General features: G+C 37.9%; 1 protein-coding gene across 4 annotated transcripts in view; it reads left to right on the top strand.

Annotated features, from left to right (window-relative positions):
- LOC127456176 (kin of IRRE-like protein 3) overlaps window positions 1–23,565 on the top strand; it is a 305,835-nt gene that overhangs the window by 248,125 nt on the left and 34,145 nt on the right. For all 4 annotated transcript variants that reach the window (XM_051724531.1, XM_051724529.1, XM_051724530.1 and 1 more), the window contains exons 6-9: window positions 11,868–11,973; window positions 21,224–21,372; window positions 21,496–21,623; window positions 22,538–22,664. In XM_051724531.1, coding sequence (XP_051580491.1) covers window positions 11,868–11,973; window positions 21,224–21,372; window positions 21,496–21,623; window positions 22,538–22,664 — 510 coding nt within the window. The remainder of the gene's footprint in view (window positions 1–11,867; window positions 11,974–21,223; window positions 21,373–21,495; window positions 21,624–22,537; window positions 22,665–23,565) is intronic.

Below are 23,565 nucleotides of genomic sequence, written 5' to 3'. Positions count from 1 at the left end.
GAGACATGCAGTTAGACAGAATTCTGCAACTCAGACATTATATGAAAAAGTGTGTAATTTTTGTGCCAGTCAGCTTTCCCAAATGTTCCTACCACACATTTTGCCCTGCGCCCTGTCTTCCATTGTAGACAAACAGAAAGTCCCACCCCAAACTTATGGCAATGGTTGAACTGGAAGTTGACAAGTTAGAGACCATAAAAAAAACAAAAAAACAAAGCAAGTTTTGAAAACTCCACTAAATGACATTATTTAGACTCTTGAAGAATTTAACCTACAAGTGTCTTACTTATGGTAGTATATGCACATTAAAAAGCATTTTATATATATATATATATATATATATATATATATATATATATATATATATATATATATAATAATGATGATGATGATTGCGTGCTTCACATTTTAAGACATAAGACCTTTAATGAATATGGAAACTAACAAGCACAACTCACTTAAATACCAAACCAGGTCATTTTGTACTCATACAGGAAACCTACACGGCAGTTCATCAAATAAATGGTTAAGAAAGAAAGATAAATAATATATTTGCCATTTCAAAATCACAATAAACAACGTGTAGACGAGAACAGAAGTGCAGTGCCCAGACACTACTTTAACCAGGGTAAATCAAATGTAAAAAAAAAAAAAAAAAAAAAAAATCAATAAGCTTTATTTTATGTGTGTGTAGCAGGATCGATGTTGTGAGTGCAGTACTTTGAACATGTTGCCATGTACAGACATGGAATCGATGGGTGACCCCAGGTGAATGACAGATATTCTTCCCATCTGCCTGTTTAAAGGAGTGACAAAAGTTTAAGATGAGAACCAGAACCTCAAGAAAGAACGAAAGAAGAAGAAAGAAAGAAAGATGGACAATGAGTGGATTGATGGATACTAGATGAAGACTTTGATATATTGCTTTAGCGGAATGAAAATTTACTAAGACACTATGACTTACAGGCTGACAGCTCCCCTGAAATGCCAATGAAGGATAGAGATGTGTGTGTGGGCGGGTTTGGGTGGTTTACGAGGACATTTTTTCAGGTTACAAACTGGTAATTACAAGTGTATTATGCTAAAAATGTGGTTTATGAGGACATTTCTAGTGTTCTCATAGTTCAGGTCGCTTAAAAAAACACACTAAACGATGTCTTTTTGAAAATTTTAAAATGCAGAACGTTTTTGTGAGGGTTAGGTTTAGGGGTAGGGTTAGGGGATAGAATCTGTAGTTCATGCAGTATAAAAATCATTGTGTCTATGGAGAGTCTTCATAAGGATAGCCGCACTAACATGTGTGTGTGTGTGTGTGTGTGTGTGTGTGTGTGTGTGTGTGTGTGTGTGTGTGAGTGTGCCCACATGTCCATTGTCTAATATGCCCACTCTAGCTATTGTCAGTCCTCATTCAGAGTCCATTAATTGACCGCTTGGTTCGATGTGATAATGTCATCGGCAACAAAAGTAATTAAAGGCTTTCTGGATTTTTCCTCTGCTCAGACAATTCTCATTCAGATCAGCGCAGGCCTCTGAGACAGCCACTCTCTTTCAGTCAAAATGAGGCCTAAATGAGACAACTCCAAATATTACCCACTGCATTAATTTACAGCTTTAACTTGTCCAATTCAATGTATTTTCATGCCTTTATGTTCTCCCCTAATCATTTAATACCCCATTTTAACCTGATATTAAGATGCATTTCGGGTGATCCAATCACATGTGGTCAGCCCTAGATACATGTCTAAATGGGGTCTAACACATTTTGTGATCGTGTCACAGAAACCACATACGAATGTGGTAAAAAATGCATGTGCCACATCACATCTGAGGTGTAAACGCTAATCTGTCCTGTATGCGTCCCGGCAGCAGTGAAACGCCACCACTCACCTGTCAATCAACTGCTGTGCTAGAACAAGAGTTTAAACTTTGCCATTTATGAGCGGCTTTAAAAGGAAAAACCATCAGATCGGAAAATTTAAAAAAGCGGATTCATACACGATCACGAGAGCTTCATGGATTTTCTTTAGTGTATCTGATATTGAAACAGATGAGAAGCATGAACTCCAAGCTCCTTTAATACAGGTAATACACTAAATTAACAGATAATTCTGCTTGACATGTTGCGTTTGTCATTTGAATAAATTTCAACCACATCTGGGAGAAACAGCGCACAATTTTAAATGTTTTATTTATTTTGCACTTTCTTTGTCTTTTCTGACTTTGTTGTGCTTTTGTGATTCTCCTGTTCTACCCACTCCGTACGGGACTCGAACCGGTGTCTCCGGCATGGGAGGTGGGTACACTAACAAGGAGGCTAAAGGCTACAGCCTCTAGCATCAGTCGCTAGTGCACCTCTTGAGGTCAGGAGAGTGAGGTTTATACACACGGCACAGCTATCTATCAGCTGGCTCCTGTTACACTTTAATATCATGCAGTAAGACATAGTGATTGATGTATGTCGTCATGAAACAGAGACCTTCCCTTCCAAGGAGACTAATTTAAGCGACCAGGTGTAAACAGCCATGTGTCTTACCTGACCACATGCGATTGGATCACCCGAAGCGCATCTTAATACCAGGTGGAAATGGGGCCCATAATGCTCAGGAATTAGATTTACCTCTGAAATGTTGCTAAACATAAGCCCTTCTTGGATAATTAAACCTCAGGTTAAGCGAAATGGCATCAGATATAAAATATCAAAAGGTTTGATATTTTGCTGTTTCAAAAACTTTAAATTTAGCTGATAAGCAATTAAATAATATGCTATTTAATGGCAGCTCACCTCGTATAGTGTGACTACATGCCTCGCTGTTTTTAAATTAATACTTTCTTTATTCCTGAGCAATAATGGTGGTAAAGTTCAAAGCTATTTTAATTATTTTAGCCCAAAAGGCTTTTATACACGTACACAGAATTTGGCCTTCAAAAATAAACCTCCCCTACTAGAGTAAAAAGTGTGACAACTAGCTCTGATCTAAATATGCCTTTATTGTGTATGCGGATAGTTGAACAGTTGATGTAAAATCTCTGTGTCTGTGCTGTGGTATTCATTCAGTAGAGTTATTGAGAGACTTTAGATCCCTCCCCGTGCTGACACCAGGCCATCATCACTCACTGAGAACAGCTGGCCACAGTGACCCAGAGAGAATGGAAATCAAACTTTAAGAAAGGGAGAGAAGCAATTTTCTTTGGCACCTTCCATTAACTATGGCGAAGTTGGCCGATTGTTCCAAACCGCCATCTGCTCTTTGCTTTGAACCTCCGATCAAAAGCTGTCAGCTCTCCATCGTCCCCTATGTCCCCAACCCAACCTATATATGTATATATATATATATATATATATATATATATATATATATATATATATATATATATATATATATATATAATCGCCCTCTCCTCCAAACCCATTGTTCTGGCTGCCATTGTTGCAAGGGAGTTTCAAACTTTTGTCCTTCGTGATCTCCCTGTTGTGAAGCCGAGGAATTAGTGGAGCTGCATATTGATGGCCTGTTTTATGCTACTCGGTCCGGAGAGATTCGACTCATGCATTTATACATCAAAGTGACAAATATACTTATTTATAAAGACACTGACACTGTCAGCCACTAGATTTGGGGGTCACTGGGGTCTTTTCGTGCTCCTGCCAGCCTGCCTTCTGAGCCTGGGCCTTTGTGAGGCACTTGTCAGTCCTCTAGGATCATCTAAAGGCACTCATTTCATTATATAAGTTAGAACGTTATTATCAATCTTCAGTGTTGTCATAAGTAGAAGACACTTTTGATGACTCTCCTCCCTGAAGGGTCACTCTCAAAAGACTTGAACTGACATGAAAGAAAATCATGATATGTTTCTAAACAGCTAAAACACTAAATGAATATTAACATCAGAAATGTGGAAATAAAATAAAGCAATGAGCCATGAGAGGATGTGCATTACAAGTCATTTCAAGTCATTTTTATTTGTATAGCGCTTTTCACAACACACATCCTTTCAAAGCAGCTTTACAGAAAGTTATGCTTTCACAGAAAAAGCTGTAACATAGTAATGTCTTCGAGTCAAAATATTGCAGTTAATTAAAAAAAAAAAAAAAAAAAACATGATTGTAAATTGTGCCTTAAAATACATAATATAAAATAATAATGTTTATATTTAGACCCCCAGTGAGCAAGCTTAAGGCGACTGTGTCAAGTAAAACAAAATTCCAATGTTTAAACAAAAATATTTTGTATTAACTGTAAGATTAATGACTAAATTCTTAGAATTTACATTCTTATTTAACAGCAGAAATGCAAACAGATGCACTGTCCTTTGTTTTTTGGCTGATGAAGGCTGCAATTAATTTATTATCTATGTGTTCCATTTTAAGAATGTAGTCCATCCTTTGCCCAAGGTGATGTAGGCAGAGGTCAGTAAGGTGCACTGCAGTTCGACTGTAAGCTTGTGGCAGATTATTTTCCGGTGGAGTCCATTTTATGTCCAAGTTTCAGGCAGTGTCCAGTGAAGTATTCCATGTCTGACAGTTGTTGCTCACATCAGTTCATTCTCTGTGAAGTTCATCGTAGTAGACTGAAGTGATATCTGGCTGGCATAAGCTGCAGTTAGTCATCACTCAGCAACACATAGTAGTGGGAGTCGGACATCAGACAGGACTGGAGTCAGACATCAGGCAGGACCAGAGCTGGAACTTGGTAGGCTCTGGTAACCTATATGTATCCTGAGGTTAAGACAGGGAAACAAATATAATAATATTAGCGTAAATGCCATTCACTTTAAAACAGGATTCTAGAATAGGAGAAGTGTTTCTGGTTCCGGCAGACATAACTAATGCAGCATAACTATGAGTTGAAAGATAAATTATGTGTGTGCCTGGCTGAAAAGATGAGTCTTTAGTCTAGATTTTAACTGAGAGAGTGTGTCTGAGTCCCAAACCATCTTTGGAAGGTTATTCTTCTTGGTCCAATAATTAGTACCTCTGTTTTGTCGGAATTGAGTCGAAGGAAATTTCTAGCCATCCAATCTTTGATATCACTGATACACTCTGCTAACTTGGAGAATTGTGAAATTTCGTCGGGTTTTGTGGAAATATAATTTGGGTATCGTTGGCATAACAGTGAAAACTAATTCCACGATTCTTGATGATGTCTCCCAGGGGAAGCATACATAAGGAGAAAAGGAGAGGCCCTAAAACTGATCCCTGTGGCACTCCTTTCTTTAGTTTGATCTGACAATTCCATGTTTACACAGACAAAGTGGTTGTGGTCGAATAAATAGGACCTAAACCAAGCTAATGCCTGTCCACAAATGTCAACATAATTCTCAAGCCTATCCAAGAGAATTTTGTGAGCTATCGTGTCAAAGGCAGCACTAAGATCTAAAAGCACTAGAATAGAAATGCAGCCGCGATCAGATGATAAGAGCTTCAAGTCATTTGTAACTCTGATAAATGCAGTCTCTGTACTATGATGGAGCCTAAATCCTGACTGAAATTCTTCATATATAAAATTGTTTGTACAAATGAACATAGTTGGGAGGACACTAACTTTACTAGTATTTTCGACAAAAATGGGAGATTTGAGATCGGTCTATAATTAGCCAACTCTCCAGGATCAAGCTGTTTTCTTGATAAGTGGTTTAATAACTGCGGTCTTAAATTTTCTTGGGACATGCCCTAAGGATAATGAGGAGTTAATAATATTAAAAAGAGGTTCTGAGATTATTGGAAACACCACTTTTAATAGCTTGGTTGGTATTGAATCTAACATACATGTTGTTGATTTTGATGTTTTGATACGTTTGTTTAGCTCTTCCTGTCCTATGACAGCAAAGGATTGAAGTTGCTCATGGGGAATAATATGATAAACTGTCTTCAGAGGTGCTATTGCAGACGGTTGCATAATTTTGTATTTAATTATTTAAATTTTATCAGTAAAGACATTCTTAAAGTCATAATTACTGTTCTGCAATGGAATATCAGGTTCAGCTGAAGCTTTATTCTTCACTAATTTATCCAGAGTACTGAACAGACACCTAGGATTATTGTGGCTATTTTCTATGAGTTTGCTAAAATATGCAGACCTCGCAGCTTTTAGAGTCTTTCTGTAGCTAGAGACACTATAAGTCCATGCACAATGAAAGACCTCTAATTTTGTACTCTTCCACTTGCACTCCATTTTTCGAGCTGCTCTCTTGAGAACATGAATGTGACCATTGTACCATGGTGTGGGGCTTTTCTCTTTAATTTTCTTTAATTGAAGGGGGGCGACACTATCAAGAGTGCTAGAGAAGACTGTATCTATTTTTTCTGTGATTACATCAAGTTCTTCTAAATGTTTTGGAGTATTTGAGACAAATCTGGAAGGATATTAGTGAATCTATCTTTAGTGGTTGAAATAATAGTTCTACCCGATCGATAATGCAGTGTAGATTGAGTGACCTTTGCTAAACGCAGCATACAAGAGATGAGGTAATGATCTGAGACTTCATCCCTCTGTGGCAGAATTGCTATATTATCAACATCAATTCCATATGAAAGAATTAAATCTAGCGTATCATTATGGCGATGAGTTGATCCTGTCACATTTTGTCTGACCCCAACAGAGTACAATGATGTTTAGTGTTGGGGAAGATACTTTGAAAATGTGGCTTGACAAGGTACAAGCATCTCTTAATCTAAAGCAGGTGTTCTTAAACTTGTTGACCTAGGACCCAAATATGTAATTTTGTGTTTACCTGGGACCCACACTCACAAAAAAACGTGTAACGTATTATTTGCTATACAAATCAAATCAAATCCCTTTATTGTCACTCAACCATATACACAAGTGCAACAGTGGGTCTTGGGTGCAGTTCCAAGCAACATAGCAGTATGACAATTACAATAATGTAATAAATAAATAATTACAATATTCATGAATTTACTCACTTTTTCATAAAATATTTTTGATTTAGACAGACTCTTACATAAATTATAAGCATTTTTTTTCAAAACCATTTAAATTAAACATTTGTATTTATACTGTGTGTGTTTGTGTGTATATATATATATATATATATATATATATATATATATATATATATATATATATATATATATATATATATGCACACACAACAGTTAGTTCTGGTCCTCGAATCTGATTGGATGAGAGAAATTCCATGAGCACTGATGGTCTGACACCATCAGCACTCAGATGCTTCACTGTGTGTGTATAACTCCGCTTGTGTTTGTACTGTTATAAACTAAGTGTAAGAGCAGTGCAGATGTGTTAAGCGCTACGGTTTGTCTTTTTTTTTATTTATTTTTTTTTACATGTATTTTTTTGACATTACATATGTTAGCCAGCAGGTGGTGGCAAAAGATCATTTTTATGTGTAATATGAGCCAGTTAGGTGACGTGAAGTAAATCTGTGTCAGCCAGTGTTTACATACAGCACTATATGATCACTTGTATTACTACTACTAAAGCTAAAAAATAACTTTAAATGGCTTTAGACGAACAACTTCAGCATTACGGCTCATCACAGCTGAGAGACACAACAGACTGATTAATTACACAAACTGAAGGCGCTTACCTCTTATCAGACTTTCCACATTGGAGTGGACACTGTTTAAAATGGAGGACATTGCGGTTTCTATAGTGATCGACTCTTGCGCACCGGCTACCACGAAATAGGCAGAATTGGACCCCCGCTTGGACTGCTACTTTTCCACTGAGAAAGCTGATCTTCAGCTGACAGCATCTCTGCTTGGGAGTGGCAACAGGTGATCACACACGCTCCGTCTCTCTCTCTCTCTCTCTCTCTCTCTCTCTCTCTCTCTCTCTCTCTCTCTCACTCACACTCACACACACACACACACACACACACACACACACACACACACACACACACATCCATCCATCCATCCATCCTTGTTTATCCAATAACTTGTTAGAAACAGCACAAGCCGTGATACTATTTCTGAAATTAAATTTTTGAATTACTAATGGAGGCTTTTACGCATCATTTGGTTTGAACCAGCAATGGCAGATTCTGATCCGCCACGTAATAAAGTAGTTCCATGCACAAATGTGTTTTTATGACTGTACTCAGTTTTTCCTAATTTTTTAAAATTTACTTGTTCATTGAACTGTTGTATATAAGCAATATCACACTTACAATCGTGCTGTATGGCCCTAAATCAGCACTGCTGTGATTACCTATGGCACTCGGACTGCGGCCTCGTGCCTGCGGCCGAATCAGAGCAGTGCTGATGTAGGGCCATATCGCACTCTTGAAGAATGGCTGATGGCTTCAGAAAAGGCATACACCATCGATTAACATCCTCCGAGTTCACGGTATGTCTATCTTTAAACGTTTGCAAGATATAGTTAAAAATCTATTTGCCTATGGAGAAAATTAATTTTTACTTCTGGAACCAGACTGTTGCACACTATTAGTTTCAATGTAGTTAGCTACTTTTTGTATGTAGTTTGTAGTTAAGTTAACTACATTTTTAGAAGAGTAGCATTTAGATAAGTTAATCTTAAACTATGTGTCACGACCCAAATTGGGTCACATTGCTATACATGTTGGGTGGTGATGGATTTACAGTAAATAAATGTGCAATAATTTCCTGAGTAAGAGTAAATTAAATTGCTAAGAGCAAATTCATTCTTCAGTCCACTCTTCCATGCTGTTGCACCGGCCGGGACTGTCTTTCACCTTCACTAAGCAAAACCAATGATTAGGCATGCGCTCTCTCTCTCCGTAATATGTAATGAGGCAGATGCGCTGTCACTCAGCCTCACGATTGCGGTTTCCATGTACACTCACCTAACAGAAAGATGACAATTTCCTAGATTAATTAGTTTGTGTTGGTTTTGCATACTCCAGTTTTGTAAGTGTCAGAAAAAGCAAGCAATGGCCACAATGTGTTGTGTGGGCAACTTCAAAGTAATGAGCCTCTTTGAATAAAAATATAAGAGAACATCTCCTCACACAGCAGCTCCTGCAGGCATGAAAAAGCAGTTAAAACACATCTGCACTTTTCTTACACTTAGTTTAGAACGGCACAAACACAAGCGGAGTGATACACACACAGTGAAGCGTCCGAGTGCTGATGGTGTCAGACCATCAGTGCTCATGGAATGTCTCTCGTCCAATCAGATTCGAGGACCGGAACTAACTGTTGTATATATATATATAAAAATCTCTCTCTCTCTCTCTCTCTCTCTCTATACATATTTATATATATATATATATATATATATATATATATATATATATATATATATATATATATATATATATATATATTTATAAAACTACCCTTGATCCTGAAGGGAATCAGAGAATTGTGGTGAACATAGTGCACCAGACAAGCTCTGCAGTGACTGCCCACTCCCATTAAGCAGCGGGGAATGGCACGATTGAGTCGATCTCTCTACACTTTCAAACTACTTGTGTATTTGCAGATATCTGAATATTTTGCCATAAAATCTAAACATATAATTTCTATACTTATAATCATCAACTTTAAATTGACAGTTTTATATTTTTCCATTTATTACATCATTCAATTTCTCTTCGACCTTTTGTCTTTTTGTCTGATTTTCAAGTACCTTTATGTATATATTTTGGTGACAGCATTGATTTGAACACACACACACACACACACACACACACACACACACACACACACACACATATATATATATATATATATATATATATATATATATATATATATATATATATATTATAACTAAATAAATTTAATACACCCTAATTTATATAATTGAGTTGAAAATTAGTATAGAAAAGTGACACTAATTTGGAATTACTAATTGGAGTTACTGCCCAACCAACTGTCATAAAATCAGTGTAATGCATAGCCTCGAGTATTGCTTAATTTAAATGGAAGCACCATTTAAATCTGATAAAAGACACAGATGTTCAACAAACAATTACATATAGGCTAACTGGAATAAAATGTTATTTTGCCAAGTAGTGAAGTTCTTTAGCCTATATGTAGGCTATTTACAGCAAGCAACATATCAACTTGCCACATTCATATACAGCATACTGTGCATTCACATGTGTATTTAGTGGCATTTAAAAGCAGCTTTGGATGTGTCTAATCAGAATTTAAAAGTCAGAACTATCTGTTTTATTACATATAATATGCATTAACCAATACACAAGCCTACAGACACGCACCTTCTTCCAATATCCATTCACCTCACTGCATGCCCAATTAGCCAAAGCAAAAACTTACACATGTCCTGCTGGTAACCGGGAAGCACACAGCACAGACCTGTTTGTCTGTGGTTACTCCGGGATGTCCCATGGGCTCAGGAATGAGGTTTGGTTCTGTGCAGCCAGAGGGCAACCTGAAACAGGTGTGTTTGTGTGTGTGTGTGTGCGTGTGTGTGTATGTGTGTGTGTGTGTGTGCGTGTGTGCGGTCAAAAAAGGCAGATGAGGTATAGAGCAGCACCTGTAGCACCCACTGGGATCCCATTTTGCCCAGCTGTGCTGCTGCGGGGCACATACTTTACTTCCAAGAAAGCATATGCACGCACGCACACACACACACACACACACACACACACACACACACACAGTTGGTACTCCTATCATTACGAGGACTCTCCATAGACAAAATGATTTTTATACTGTTCAAACTATATATTCTATCCCTTAACCCTACCCCTAAACCTAACCCTCACAGAAAACTTTTGGCATTTTTACGTAAAAAAAAAAAAAAAAAAAAAAACATTGTTTAGTATGTTTTTTAAACCGTTTGAATTACAGGGACACTAGGGTTGTCCTCATAAAGAACATTTATAGCATAATACCCTTGTAATTACAAGTTTGTAACCCACATAAAACCACAAAAAAGCAACTCTCTCTCTCTCTCTCTCTCTCTCTCTCTCTCTCTCTCTCTCTCTCTCTCTCTACACACACACACACACACACACACACACACACTATAGCAGTGCCCCAATGAGACTCCTTCTGTGCTTGCCACTGTCCAGCTTTGGTGAAAGCACAACAATTAGGACTTCTTTCCTTTTTGAACCTACCTTTGAGACCTGTAAAGCTGTTTTGGTTGTATTCCGTTGTTCTTGTCAGTTATCAGACCAGGAAAGCATAATTGGCATTTACTGTGGACATGTTTACTTTTTCAAAATTCTGTAATAATATTGCATATTTAAATGATGTGTGTAAACGATAGAGCCTGTTTTAATTATTGATCATTTAATTTGAACTTTTATTTATTTATTTATCATTTACGCTTTGAGAACAGGATTTGTGGCTACAGAGTTACATACAGTAAGTCACGAAATCCAAAACTTTTTAAATCAGATATAATCATTCTGTCTTTGTTTTGCAGAATTACTTTAATGACATTAGTGTCTTTAAATTGTGTTATTTTCTTTGGTACATTTTTATGATGTAGTTTGGAAAAAGGAAAGACTTAAAATAAGCAACATATTTAGTCATATAATTAAAATATAAAGAAAAATGTATTGTGGTAATGATCGCATAAACTGTGTTTATTTTTAAAATCCTTGTTTAAATGCTATTATGTTCTACTCTTTTGTAGTTATGGAATGCTTTGTGATTAAATCACTTTTCCAATTGGTCCTTATTTAAAAAGAAAACTAAGTATACAACTCATTAGTCTACTTACAGTGCTTTAGTTTAGTTCACTTTAGTTTAGTGCTTTTTGTCCGATTTTAATGTCATTTGATGATAACTGAGTTAAGATACTTTTTATTATTCCCTATGCTTTTACTTGATCACATGATATGAAATTGTTGGAAGTAAATCTTCACCAATTGGTTAAAATGTAATTTCTTGAATTTGTCTTCTGCAGACTTGCCTTTGGTTAATCTATCTGCGGAGCCGCAACCAGTTTTGGAGGGAAACCTAGTGAAGTTTCATTGCTCAGCTAAAGCTAATCCACCAGTCAACCAATACAGGTAAAGTAAAACAAATCTCCTTTCCCATTTGGAGGAATATTTCACCCAGTAATGTTAATTATGTCATAATTTATTTATCATCATTTTGTTCCAAAGCTGAATTAGTTTCTTTCGAACATGAAAAGAAAAAGAAAAAAAGATGAGGATTTTTAAGAATATATTGGGTCCTCTTTTCTATATATTGAAAGTAAAAGGGAACTAGGTCTATCATGTTTCAAAATGACATAAAGCATCATAAAAGTATCTTAAAAGTGTCTTCTGATGCCATACGAAAGCTTTTATTAGAAGCAAACAGAAATTTAAGTCGTTATTAAACAGGATATTCTTCAAAAATGTAGCTTTTGAGTTCCAATGGTGAGTAAATGATGACACAATTTTCAAATTTGTGTGACTACCTTTATGAACAAAGCATTTAGTACATCTCTGGAGGTCCATAATAATCATGAATCTTTTGAGGATGATACGATTGAACTAACTGTGATTCAAGTTTATCATCTGACTGGCATGTCACTGTGAAAGTTCTGGCATTTAGTTGCAAATATTTTTAGAACTGTCTCAAAGCTGAAATCCAGTATCTAAGCTGGCAACTGTTCACTGTGTCTTAGCCAAACCGAGGAGTGTGGTGCCACATCGGGCATTTAAATCAAAGAAAAAATGTGTCTTTCTGACACACTGATCCAATATTCAAGAATAATGTTTCCTGTCCTTTCCAAACAGATGAGAATAAGGATGAAATGCATTTATTTCCTTCAGATGTAACATCGGCATTGTGGAGGGATAATAGTGAGACGATTTGTTAGAACATGCTTTTATGTGTGGCCTTTAAAACTAGGTGAAAAATAAGGGCAGTAAAATCAATAGTAAAGGGAATTGCTCAGCAATGAATTTAGATGTACTGTGGAATGGAACGGATGTACAATGCAGTTGCAGGTGAGCAAACAAAGTTGTTTTTATGAGATAGATTTTTGCCTTTTTAAATGACAGATACTGAATTCAGACATGCCATTGCTTGATTACCCATAAGATCAGAGACGATCTTAGCTTCTGCCATGGCAGAATGAAGAATGCATTGGGTGTTTTGGTTTTGCAGCTGACTATCAGACTTAAACAATGAGATGACCAGTTTCAGAATTGTTTGGGCACTCTAAAGAATAACAGCACAGTGTTTCAATTTGGAAGCACAACACACAAAGAGTGGCATGACAATGCCTCTGAAAAACCTGGCCAGAAATATTTACACAATGTATTGGCTTTGCAAGACATCACGTTACCTTGCCATGTTACCTTGTTCTTTTCACCTACACTGCTATGTATTGTATTGTCCAGAGATGGAAACTCAAGTTTGCGACTCGGACTGGAGTCGCAAAAAAAATGACTTGCGACTTGACTTGACTTGTAAATATTTGACTTGAGACTTGACTTGTACTCGAGATCAGAGACTCGTGGAAAACACGATTCATTATCATGTTTACATGTATATTTTTTAACATATCCCATGAACAGGAAAAATGTCCAGGAGTGCAGAGGCACCACTCTCTCCCTTTGAGCTGTCTGACTCATTCCCGCAGATCGGTTCTTTCTTTAGTAGGCAAAGCTGATTCAAAAGAACAGACACAACAGAACGACTCGTTCATTCATTGAAATATGTAATATTTAATATAAAGGACAGGACAAATTGCATGTGCTTTAGCTGCAGTGTTTACTTAGTATAGACTTCTTTTTGTCTTTAGATGCTTTTAAAGTATTGAACAGGTTTGGTCTGAACCTTTAAATGGAATTTAACACTGTTATCTGCGAGTCATTGTGTTTCTGTTTATAAATTTATAGGCAGTTTACCTTGGATATATTTCCTTGAAAGTACGTATGTTCTTTATCTGCTAGATTTATTTGTACCTTTATTCCTGTAAGGTCTGTGACATTGTATCTTGTCCTACCACATCTGCAGGAGGAAAAATCCTATTGGCTACAGCTAGAGAAAACAAAATACAGAAAGGAGAGAGAAAATATCTGCAGATCTAAGCTGTAAAATCTCCACCATGCGGAGTGGAATCATGGAACAGGCCACTGAATTTAACCAGCATTATTACACACTGTCTGCTCAAATCAGATTAAAGAAGACAGCCACCCTAGAATGTGCAAATGCTATCCATCCTAGGACAGTGGAGCAATTGCTATGGGCCCTGTAGCAAGTGCTGACATTGATCTTGGGGAATTTAGTGACATCTCGCTAGTGAATTTAATAAGTCTCTTGATTGACACTTGCCTTGATGACTTTCACTGTGGGAGAGCAATAAAAATATCAGAGCCTGAGTTTGAATTAATTATATGCTGCCAATGTGGACTTAGGGACGATGGTGATTTGAAAAATCCCTGACATTAACATGAGGTAATTTTGATGGCTATTGAGAGACTAAAGATGTGGAAATGCTATTATCACCAAGGTGCCAAGATGATGTGGCATGGTGAAAAGCAATAAGTTCTCAGAGTCATGTGCATTGAGATGGATCATTGCCAGTCTGGTTCATTTTATGAAATGGGAGGCATGAAATGTGTTGGTTTGAATTCCAATGTCCATTTGCGTGTGTATGAATGGAAGCAAATGGAGCACAAAGCCTAATTGGTCTTAATGAACTTAAAATTACTGATAAAAAAATACAGTAAAATTTAGAAAGGCTTTGTGTAAGGCTTTTTGCATTGTTACTAAAGGTACAGTTGAAGAAATATATTATTTTCTCTTGTTTGTGTTTTTCTCAAAATAGTATAAGATTTTTCTTGTGTGTAAAGAAGTTAGATCAAATAAAATCTAAAAATAATCAGATTGCATTGCCTTAAAATGCTAATGTAAAAGACTACATTACACAGTTTTAGAAAAAAGATAACACAATTTTAGTTGTGTAATTTGGTCGACAGTAGGTTGAAAGTTCTGCTTCTGAAATTGGTCTGTACCATAAACCTTAACCGAAATTCTTATCACTGCCCCCAGTGATCGAAGCTGGAATTGTTGTTAAACATATGGGCACGTGTTAGCTCCAGTTTCACCAACAGCAAATTGTCCTTTTACTTGTAAATGACTGTCCCTACCCCTTAACCCAAACCCCAACCCTAAACCTAACCATCAGTGAAGTAAATATGTAATTTTAGAGCGAAAATACAGCCTCAGAATTGCACTCAGCATTGTTTATGTGAACATGATTACTTCTTAGTTCCCACAGGACCAGAACCCAAGGAGCTGGTCAGTAATTTGGCAGGATGGGGTCGATTTTAGGGTAAATTAACTTTAGACGGCAACATGTCGATTTCCCATGTGATCATGTTGAATTTGTAATTAGTACCAGATTACATTTCAGAAGCAATCTACCCAAAATTGCATATATACTCACTGAGCACTTTCTTAGGAACACCTGTACACCTGCTTATTCATGCGATTATCTAATCAGCCAATTTTGTGGCAGAAATGCATAAAATCATGCAGATACGGGTCAGGAGCTTCAGTTAATGTTAACATCAACCATCAGAATGGGGAAAAATGTGATATCAGTGATTTCGACCGTAGCATGACGTGGCGTGGCAGTGTAGTGAGCAGAACAGCATCTCAGAATGCACAACATGTCAAACCATGAGGCCGATGAGCTACAACAGCTGAAGACCATGTTGGGCACTTTATTAGGACCATAGTGTTCCTAATAAAAGTGTTCAGTGAGTGTAGATAGCAAGATTAGAATAGATTTAAAAGCTAAAAAGACATGGAATAAATGCCACAAAAGTCCAATTTTGATTCCATGGAGTCTTTAAAATCAGCTTCTTGCACTGGGAATTGCCACCCACCTCCCGATGTGATATTACAATGATATTTACTTGCCAATTTGCTATCTATTGCAATTTTTAAAGTATTGCGATTTGATGTTTTAACATATTTAGCTGTGTTAACCCCTTTTTCTCAGAAAGAAATTGAAGAACAGTTGTGTCTGAAATGACAATTGTTTCACTCTTTGATACAGAATTTTCAGGTAAAAAGTAGGGATGTGCAAAACTACCAATCTAAAACTACAAATCAACTAGTCGGTATGAACACCTTCAGATAATAGCATTATCTGAGCTATTAGTCGACTAGTCTGTGTTCAGGAACCCATGTAATAATAATAATTAATTTTCTTTATTTATCACACATTTGCACATATACAGTGAAACTCTTCTTTTTCACATATCCCAGCTAGGCTGGGGTCAGAGTGCAGGGTCAGCCATGATATGGCACCCCTGGAGCAAATAGGGTTGAGGGCCTTGCTCAAGGGCCCAACAGTGGCATCTTGGTGGTGCTTGGGCTTGAACCCCCAACCTTCTGATCAGTAACCTAGAGCCTTAACCGCTGAGCCACCACTGCCCCTAAATGTATAATCAGGCTGCGTAACGTACAAGCTACCCAATCAGATGCATTTCAAAGGGATATACTGTATGGATGCTAAGCACAGCCCTTTAACAGAGTAACTAACGGATATTCAACAAATAATAAGCTAAATAACTTTAACCTCTTATCCCACAAAACTAATATAGTAAGAAAAGTAAGAAACACAAAAAGCTCCAATACAGAGCGATACAAAACTGCTTATGGACTTTCAGGATGCAGAATGACATGACTTAATGTAACCAGAGAGCTTGAAGTTGTAGGGTGATCCTCGCTCTGCATTCAGATGTGTACATCTGTTAGATTATAAATATTATGGAGGTCCAACATGTAGTTCACGACACCCAACTGTTTGATTAACTTTTTTACTGCTAAACTATTCATCAAGGCAGTGTCAGGCAGAATCAGCAGAATAACTCCTGACAAATCTCTGTAAAAAAACTCTCCATGACACCTCACAAATAAACCTGTGGATTATGAATAATAACAGGAATATTATTCCCAGCAGAGGATTTGACGTCCGACAGTGAATAAGCGCTGCTTTGATGGCTGTAACAGCGGTGCATTAGAAGATGACACGTAAAGAAGAGACAAAACTTCTCTCAAGAGAAAACCTGTTTGTGTAAAGCTGCACAAATATAGCTTCCTATATTTATCTATCAATCATATAAGCATTCAGCTAAAGTGTATTTTTAAGTAAATAAAAAAATATATCTTTCATCTGGGAGATGATTTAAAATCGTTTATCTCAAGAATCACAATTTGTAAAAAAAAGTGATTTTTACCCACCCCTAATAAAAATGAACATGCCCCATGATTAATCTAACAAATAAGCAAATGTACTCCCTAATTATTCCCATAACAATTATGTTTGAGCCATTGTGCTTGTAAGTTGTCAATGTTTTGGGGATAGTTAAGCCTTGCTGCATGTCTCTGTGGTGATGTCTCCGAGATAGCTGATGAAGAGGTTTTTATGGTGGGCTGCTTGCTTTGCTCACTGAGCGTTTGATGTGCGCACACGGATATGGGCGGTTCCATTGTTTGTTTTCCATGACCGCTCTCCCCAGTGATTCTCAGATGCAGCCAGCCATGATTCATCAACCAGGGAACAGCATGCAGAAAATGAACCAACAGCAACAGATGCAGCCAATATCTCAAAACAGAAAATTAAACTCTCTGCATCTGTCCTGCTGGCTGCGAGATAGGGCAATATGAGTCCACGTCATGATGTTGTCATAATGGAGTGAACAGCAGCTTTATTGTAACCTAGAAAGTGTGTGTGGCTGGATATTAGACTGGAGCTGAAGAGAGGGATGGGGAAGACAGCTTCATCATCTCCTGCACATGTCCCACAACACTGAGATGAATATTGAAATGTCATCTGCACCAGTGCAAAAACTGATATATCAAATGTGTCAAAATCTTTTTTGTTGTTGATTGCACTCAAATATTGCATGCCTGTCACACCTTTCAAAAAGATCCTCCAGAGACAAGCATGCGATGTTTTATTGCTTCTGTTATTTTTATTGGAAAGAAAATATGTAAGCATAACACTATCTTGACCCTAAACTTTGCTTGATCATTGACTTCTTACATAGGAGTCTTGCATATTTTACAAAAGTTCACACAGGTGTTCTGCTAGGCCTCCATTGGGATGTCATGTTTGTTCTGTTTAAAAGACCCTGGCTGAAGCCCAGCAGAGCCACTCTGCTCATGGATGTTTGGCTCTCTCTATGTGCAGCGCTGATTCCTTCAGCTCTGGCAAAGCTAACCCACCATTTGGGTCTCTCCTGCTGGCCAAACCTCCCAGCCTGGCACCCTGTGAGCTTAAAACCAACATGATGCACTGCTTCTGTACTGTCTCTGTTTTATTTTTTTCAGAATACTAGTGGTAAGTATTCCACACAAACTACTAAAATGTAAACTGTTGCCGCTACGATGGCAAAGCACTGGCAAAGTTCTGGCCTAGCACTCTATAACTGCCTGTTGCCTCAAGATTTGAGAGGCTTGTAAAGGGAGCCTATCAGGAGTTCTACAAATATGGTTTGTCCCTATTACGTTATATTATAGCGAGTTGTGCTCTTGAGAAAAGGGATTTGAATTAATTGTTAAGATATTCTGCTTGTTGCAAGGGACCACAGCTAAGACTGATCATAAGGAAAATGTGTGAATATAACATATGTAACTCAAAGGAATGTTCTGGGCTGAATACACATTTTTATTTATTTATTTTAATAAACTATGGATGTCAAAATTATTTTTTATGGTAATCGACATTATATCATGAATGCTGTTGATTGAGCTTAATTAGTTACTTAAAAAAGAACATGCTTGATAAACCTCATAGTGTAATGATGAGTCAACGGAGCTGAGATCCATATGCAGCTTTTAATAACAATACATTTAGTAATACAGACAGGCAGGGGTCAATCACCAGCAACAGTAACATCCAAGGTAATCCAGAGAGGTAGACAATAAACAGGCAAGAGGTCAGGGCAGGTGGCAGACAATCACAGTTTATATCCAGGTAAACAAGGCAGTAATAGCAGGCAGGCAGCAGTGGGTCAAAACAGTGTGAACAGTCCAGGATCATACACAGGTAATGCAATAAACACAGAGAACGCTCAGAAATCTCAGCCAGGGCAAAACAAGACTTCGCAATGAGAGAGAGTGAGACTTAAATAGCTGAGTAGATTGGAAACAGGTGAACAGGTAATCATTGCCAGGTACGGGGATTATGGGAAACGGAGTCCAGAGAGTTAAATTTAATACCTGGGTGATGGAGCCCTCTGGTGGTGAGCGGGAGGAACTATAGAGGCGTGATTCGTAACACATAGCCTCTTGTGATATACAGGCTATTTTCGGTTGAATAAAATTATTGCATAGTTAATCTTCTTATCTGTTTGTAAAGCAACTCCTACAGCAGCTTCACGTGTAATCTATATGTTGCTGTGTGAAAAATAAAAAAATAAATCACCTGGCAGACGTTAAGCACGACTGCTGCTGTAATTGCACATAAATATAAAGTTACACAGTGCTGTGTATTCTTGGCCCTGCAGAGCAATTATGGTGAGGACGAAGGTTACACATGCACCTTTCTGGCCTGATTTGAATATTTTTGGAAGCACAGGTGTGCTTGTGCAGATTTAGCAGACTGTTCTAAGCTGCTTATATTAACAACACGAAACAGGGCTCCTCGAGCATTCTAGCTAGGCCAATTACAACTCCTCTCTCTCCTTGTTTTAATTTATTCAGAGTCTGTTATCGTTTAAATGACACACTATCGGAGCCCACAGATGGTATGAGTTAGTTGCAGAGGTAATGAATTGTGCACTCACTCCCACAGAGCAGGTGAATTGTGGAGTTTTGGCACCGTTTGACTGGTGCAGGCTGCTTTGAGTGTACCGAGATGAAAAACTGGCTTTGTAAAGCAATGTTTCTCTCATGCTCTCCATAGCGAGGAGTTAACTGGCATTGAATATACTAGTTTATCTAAATATATTCCCAAGTGTCAGGCTGTGTCACCCACTTGGGAATATATTTGTCACCCACTTGGGCAGTGGTGGCTCAGCGGTCAAGGCTCTGGGTTACTGATCAAAAGGTCAGGGGTTCAAGCCCCAGTACTGCCAAGATGCCACTGTTGGTCCCTTGAGCAAGGTCCTTGACCTAATCTGCTCCAGGGGTGCTGTATCATGGTTGACACTGCACTCTGACCCCAGCTTAGCTGGGATATGTGGGGAAAAAAAAAGAATTTCACTGCAGATGTGTGATAAATAATTATAATTAATTATTATAAATTATAATTACATTCTCCAATGGCTTTGGCTTGTACAAATGTGTCCCATCATAGATGCCAACAGGGAACCATCTACTGCTACAAACTAGACAGAGCAAGTGACAGACACAGAGAGTTATTACTTCGACAGTAAGGGAGAAAATAAGTACTGTCTGAAGATGCAACCCTCCAACATAAGCAAATAGTTCCTTATGGGGAGCAATGACAAATTATTATGGTCAGGTCTCTTTAGATTACAGAGTTTGTGTCATTTTAGATGTGTGTTTGCGTGTGTGTGTGTGTGTGTGTGTGTGTGTGTGTCTAAAAGTGAGATAAAAGAGATATCTCACTTTTATGATTTGTTATATAATAGTGTCATAATTCCCCCCCCCAAAAAAAACAAACAAACTAGAAATTGGCTCCCAGGGAAGGTGCTTGTCGGTCCTGCTGTCGGAGTCTAACCACCTACAGACAGGCAGCTATTGTGCCTCATTGATGACTATGATAAAGCAGATGGATTAGAAGCCAGGTCTTCCTGTTATTGCCATGGTAACCTCTAAAGTGGGTTCCACTTTTCTGTGATAGCATAAGTCTGGCAAGGAGTCATTATGATGGCTCTTTCTGTTCCATTAAAGAGAAAGTTCGACTTATAGGGAATTAATGTATTTCTCTAGACTTGCGGATCTGATTTAACAAATTAACTTAGAATATGTATCACATCTTAGGGAGTACCGCTGTGACCCACCAGAGGTGGAAACTAGATCTCAGATGGATAGAGAGGCTTCAAATATAAAAATTAAGTATATATAGGGGAAGTCAAGACTAAAGTATGATATATTTCTTACATCATTGAAAGTGATTTTGCCAAAGTAGGACATGCTCCTGACTCAACATCTTTTGTTAGTCCTAGAACAGTATTCCTGTATAATGTTGTCCTAATTCTTTAAATCCCTAAGCATTGCCTACCCTTAGAATTAGAGGGTTGATCAACTCTTCATTGGTACCTTATCTTCCTTAAATGGCTAGAGTGGGTTTTTCAGTTCTAATTCTATATCATCTCTATCTACTGTATGAAGGTGGGCTAAAGGAGGAAGTGTGATAAAGGAAGTGTCTGGAGACACTTATGAGGTCATAGTGGACCACTCGTTCTTTACAGAGCCAGTTTCCTGCGAGGTCACTAACCCACTAGGGAGCACCAACATCAGTCGCAATGTGGATGTCTACTGTAAGTTCCCACTGTTAGTTCAAAATTTGGGGATTTTTCCATGCAAACATTAGCAAAGTCCAGCTAAATAGATTAATCTAATCACCTTTAAATAGATGTTATAACCTGGTCTGTTTTCTCCAGTTGGACCACGGATGGCTGCAGAGCCCCAGTCTTTACAGGTTGACCTGGGATCAGATGCCATTTTCAACTGTGCCTGGACAGGAAACCCCTCTTTAACCATTGTATGGATGAAAAGGGGTTCTGGAGTGGTAAGTTGTGAAGAATTTTAGACATTGCCATTTAGCAGTTCACCAAGCATAATCTTTGAAGTGAACACACGATTCTCTCATACAAACCAAACACCTATTGAGAGTTCTATTTTTCATACTGGCTAAGTAAAGTTTGAAAGTAATAAATGACAGATGGATGGATGGACAGACAGACAGATAAAATTCACGAACATTCTCTTTGCTCATTTGAACATTCCGTCAATGTACGTCTATAGGATTTGTAGATATTGATTGTGCACTATGGAAAAATCATCTGATCGGTAAGAAAAGACAGCAACCAAAGTCAGAAAAGGTCTGTGCCAAATTGCAGTCCAGTTGCAGGCAGAAATTTTGGTCTTGGATTAGGGATTTCGAAAAAACTCTTAACCAAGTCTGTAGAATAACAGCCAACATATTAATACATCTCTGATCTATTAATATCATACATTGCCTTCTATTTATGAACATCTCATGAGCAGAATTGTGACATATTATGTCTTATTGTTTCATCTAAAGACACAATTTTATTCCAAGGATATTATAATACTGTGTTTAGATTCAGTACAGTACCTTGATGCCAAGAGAAAACATCAGGGTTTTTCAGGGTCCTCTCAATCCTATTACTTGCTGAAGGATAGTGCTGCCTCAGTTCTGGGTTTGTCCCTGTGCTGACACAAACATGGTGAGAGTTCTGCCCTGCTGAAAGTAGACAGTCTCATTTATCTCCTGGGTGGCTGTCACCTACCATCTCCCATGTTCACACAGACCTCCACATCTGACCCAAACTGGATTTTAATAATTGAAAAGGAGGGCCTTTTTCAAGCTTAGCTGCCCATCTGTGAGTTCTGATTCGTTTAGGGTCTGACTGTAGCTCCACTTTCTCTCCCTTTTAATGTCTTGATCTTTGACCACAGGTGCTAAGCAATGAGAATATCCTGACACTGAAAGCTGTCAGGCAGGAGGATGCTGGGAAGTATGTGTGCCGTGCAGTGGTCCCTCGCGTTGGTGCGGCAGAGAAGGAAGTCTCTCTCACTGTAAATGGTAAGTTTGACACTCTTCAGCAAGGTCCTGCATATAGAGGGTTAATGTATTTAATGTGGATCTGATACCAAATTAACTTAAAGCTCATGTGCTTATTTATTTATTTATTTTTATGTTAAACTACTCATATCCCTGCTTAATATGCAGAGTCAACTATCAGTAAGCCATTTGCAGGTTGATTTCACCTACAAGTGTAACAATGTGGCTATATAGTGCTTTCAAAACATTCCTCTGTTTAAAAACCCTGTGAAATCAAAATGAAAAATATTGCTGCTTTTAGTCCATATCTATTAGCTTTAAGGTCATCTATAGGCTAATGTACTCCTAAACGTTGATTATGCCAAATTAGAAAGTGTTTCTGAATTAACATATTTTGCTGGTCCAGGAACAACATTCTGGTATAACAAACCTAGTTCTAGCATGATCCCTATTCCTAACCACACGGCCAATGAGAGTTTGACTAGCAGGTTTAAGGGGTGTGGCTTTGTTTGATTGCCATAAACTTCCCAGTAATTACCAACAAGGACCACATATACATAAGCAAGTTGCAAGAAACTGAAAATGCAGGTGACACTTACTTGAAATTAGACCAATTTAGGCATACAATCTTGACTCTGAGGCAGAAGTTTGATGTTTACTGTTCTGTTGAAGGCCTGCTGTTTCTCTGGGCTAATGCTGATTATATTCAGTAAGAATGGTAAGAAGTGTTGTTTCTTAGGCCATGAGAGACTAATGAACACCGGAGAATAGCAGGAGACTGGCTCCTCTCAGATAAATGACTTCATTACAGCCTCTTGATATTCAGGCAGCATGCATTAGCCACATGACAGCTTTCATTTTCAAAATCCAGCACGTCTTTTAAAAGCTCCTTTCTCTCCGAAGCTATTTGCTATGGGCCACA

Source organism: Myxocyprinus asiaticus, chromosome 18 (assembly GCF_019703515.2).
Source record: "Myxocyprinus asiaticus isolate MX2 ecotype Aquarium Trade chromosome 18, UBuf_Myxa_2, whole genome shotgun sequence".
NCBI classification, from domain to species: domain Eukaryota; kingdom Metazoa; phylum Chordata; class Actinopteri; order Cypriniformes; family Catostomidae; genus Myxocyprinus; species Myxocyprinus asiaticus.
The sequence above is the reverse complement of the archived record's forward strand: the minus strand, read 5'-3'. Positions and strand labels throughout refer to the sequence as shown.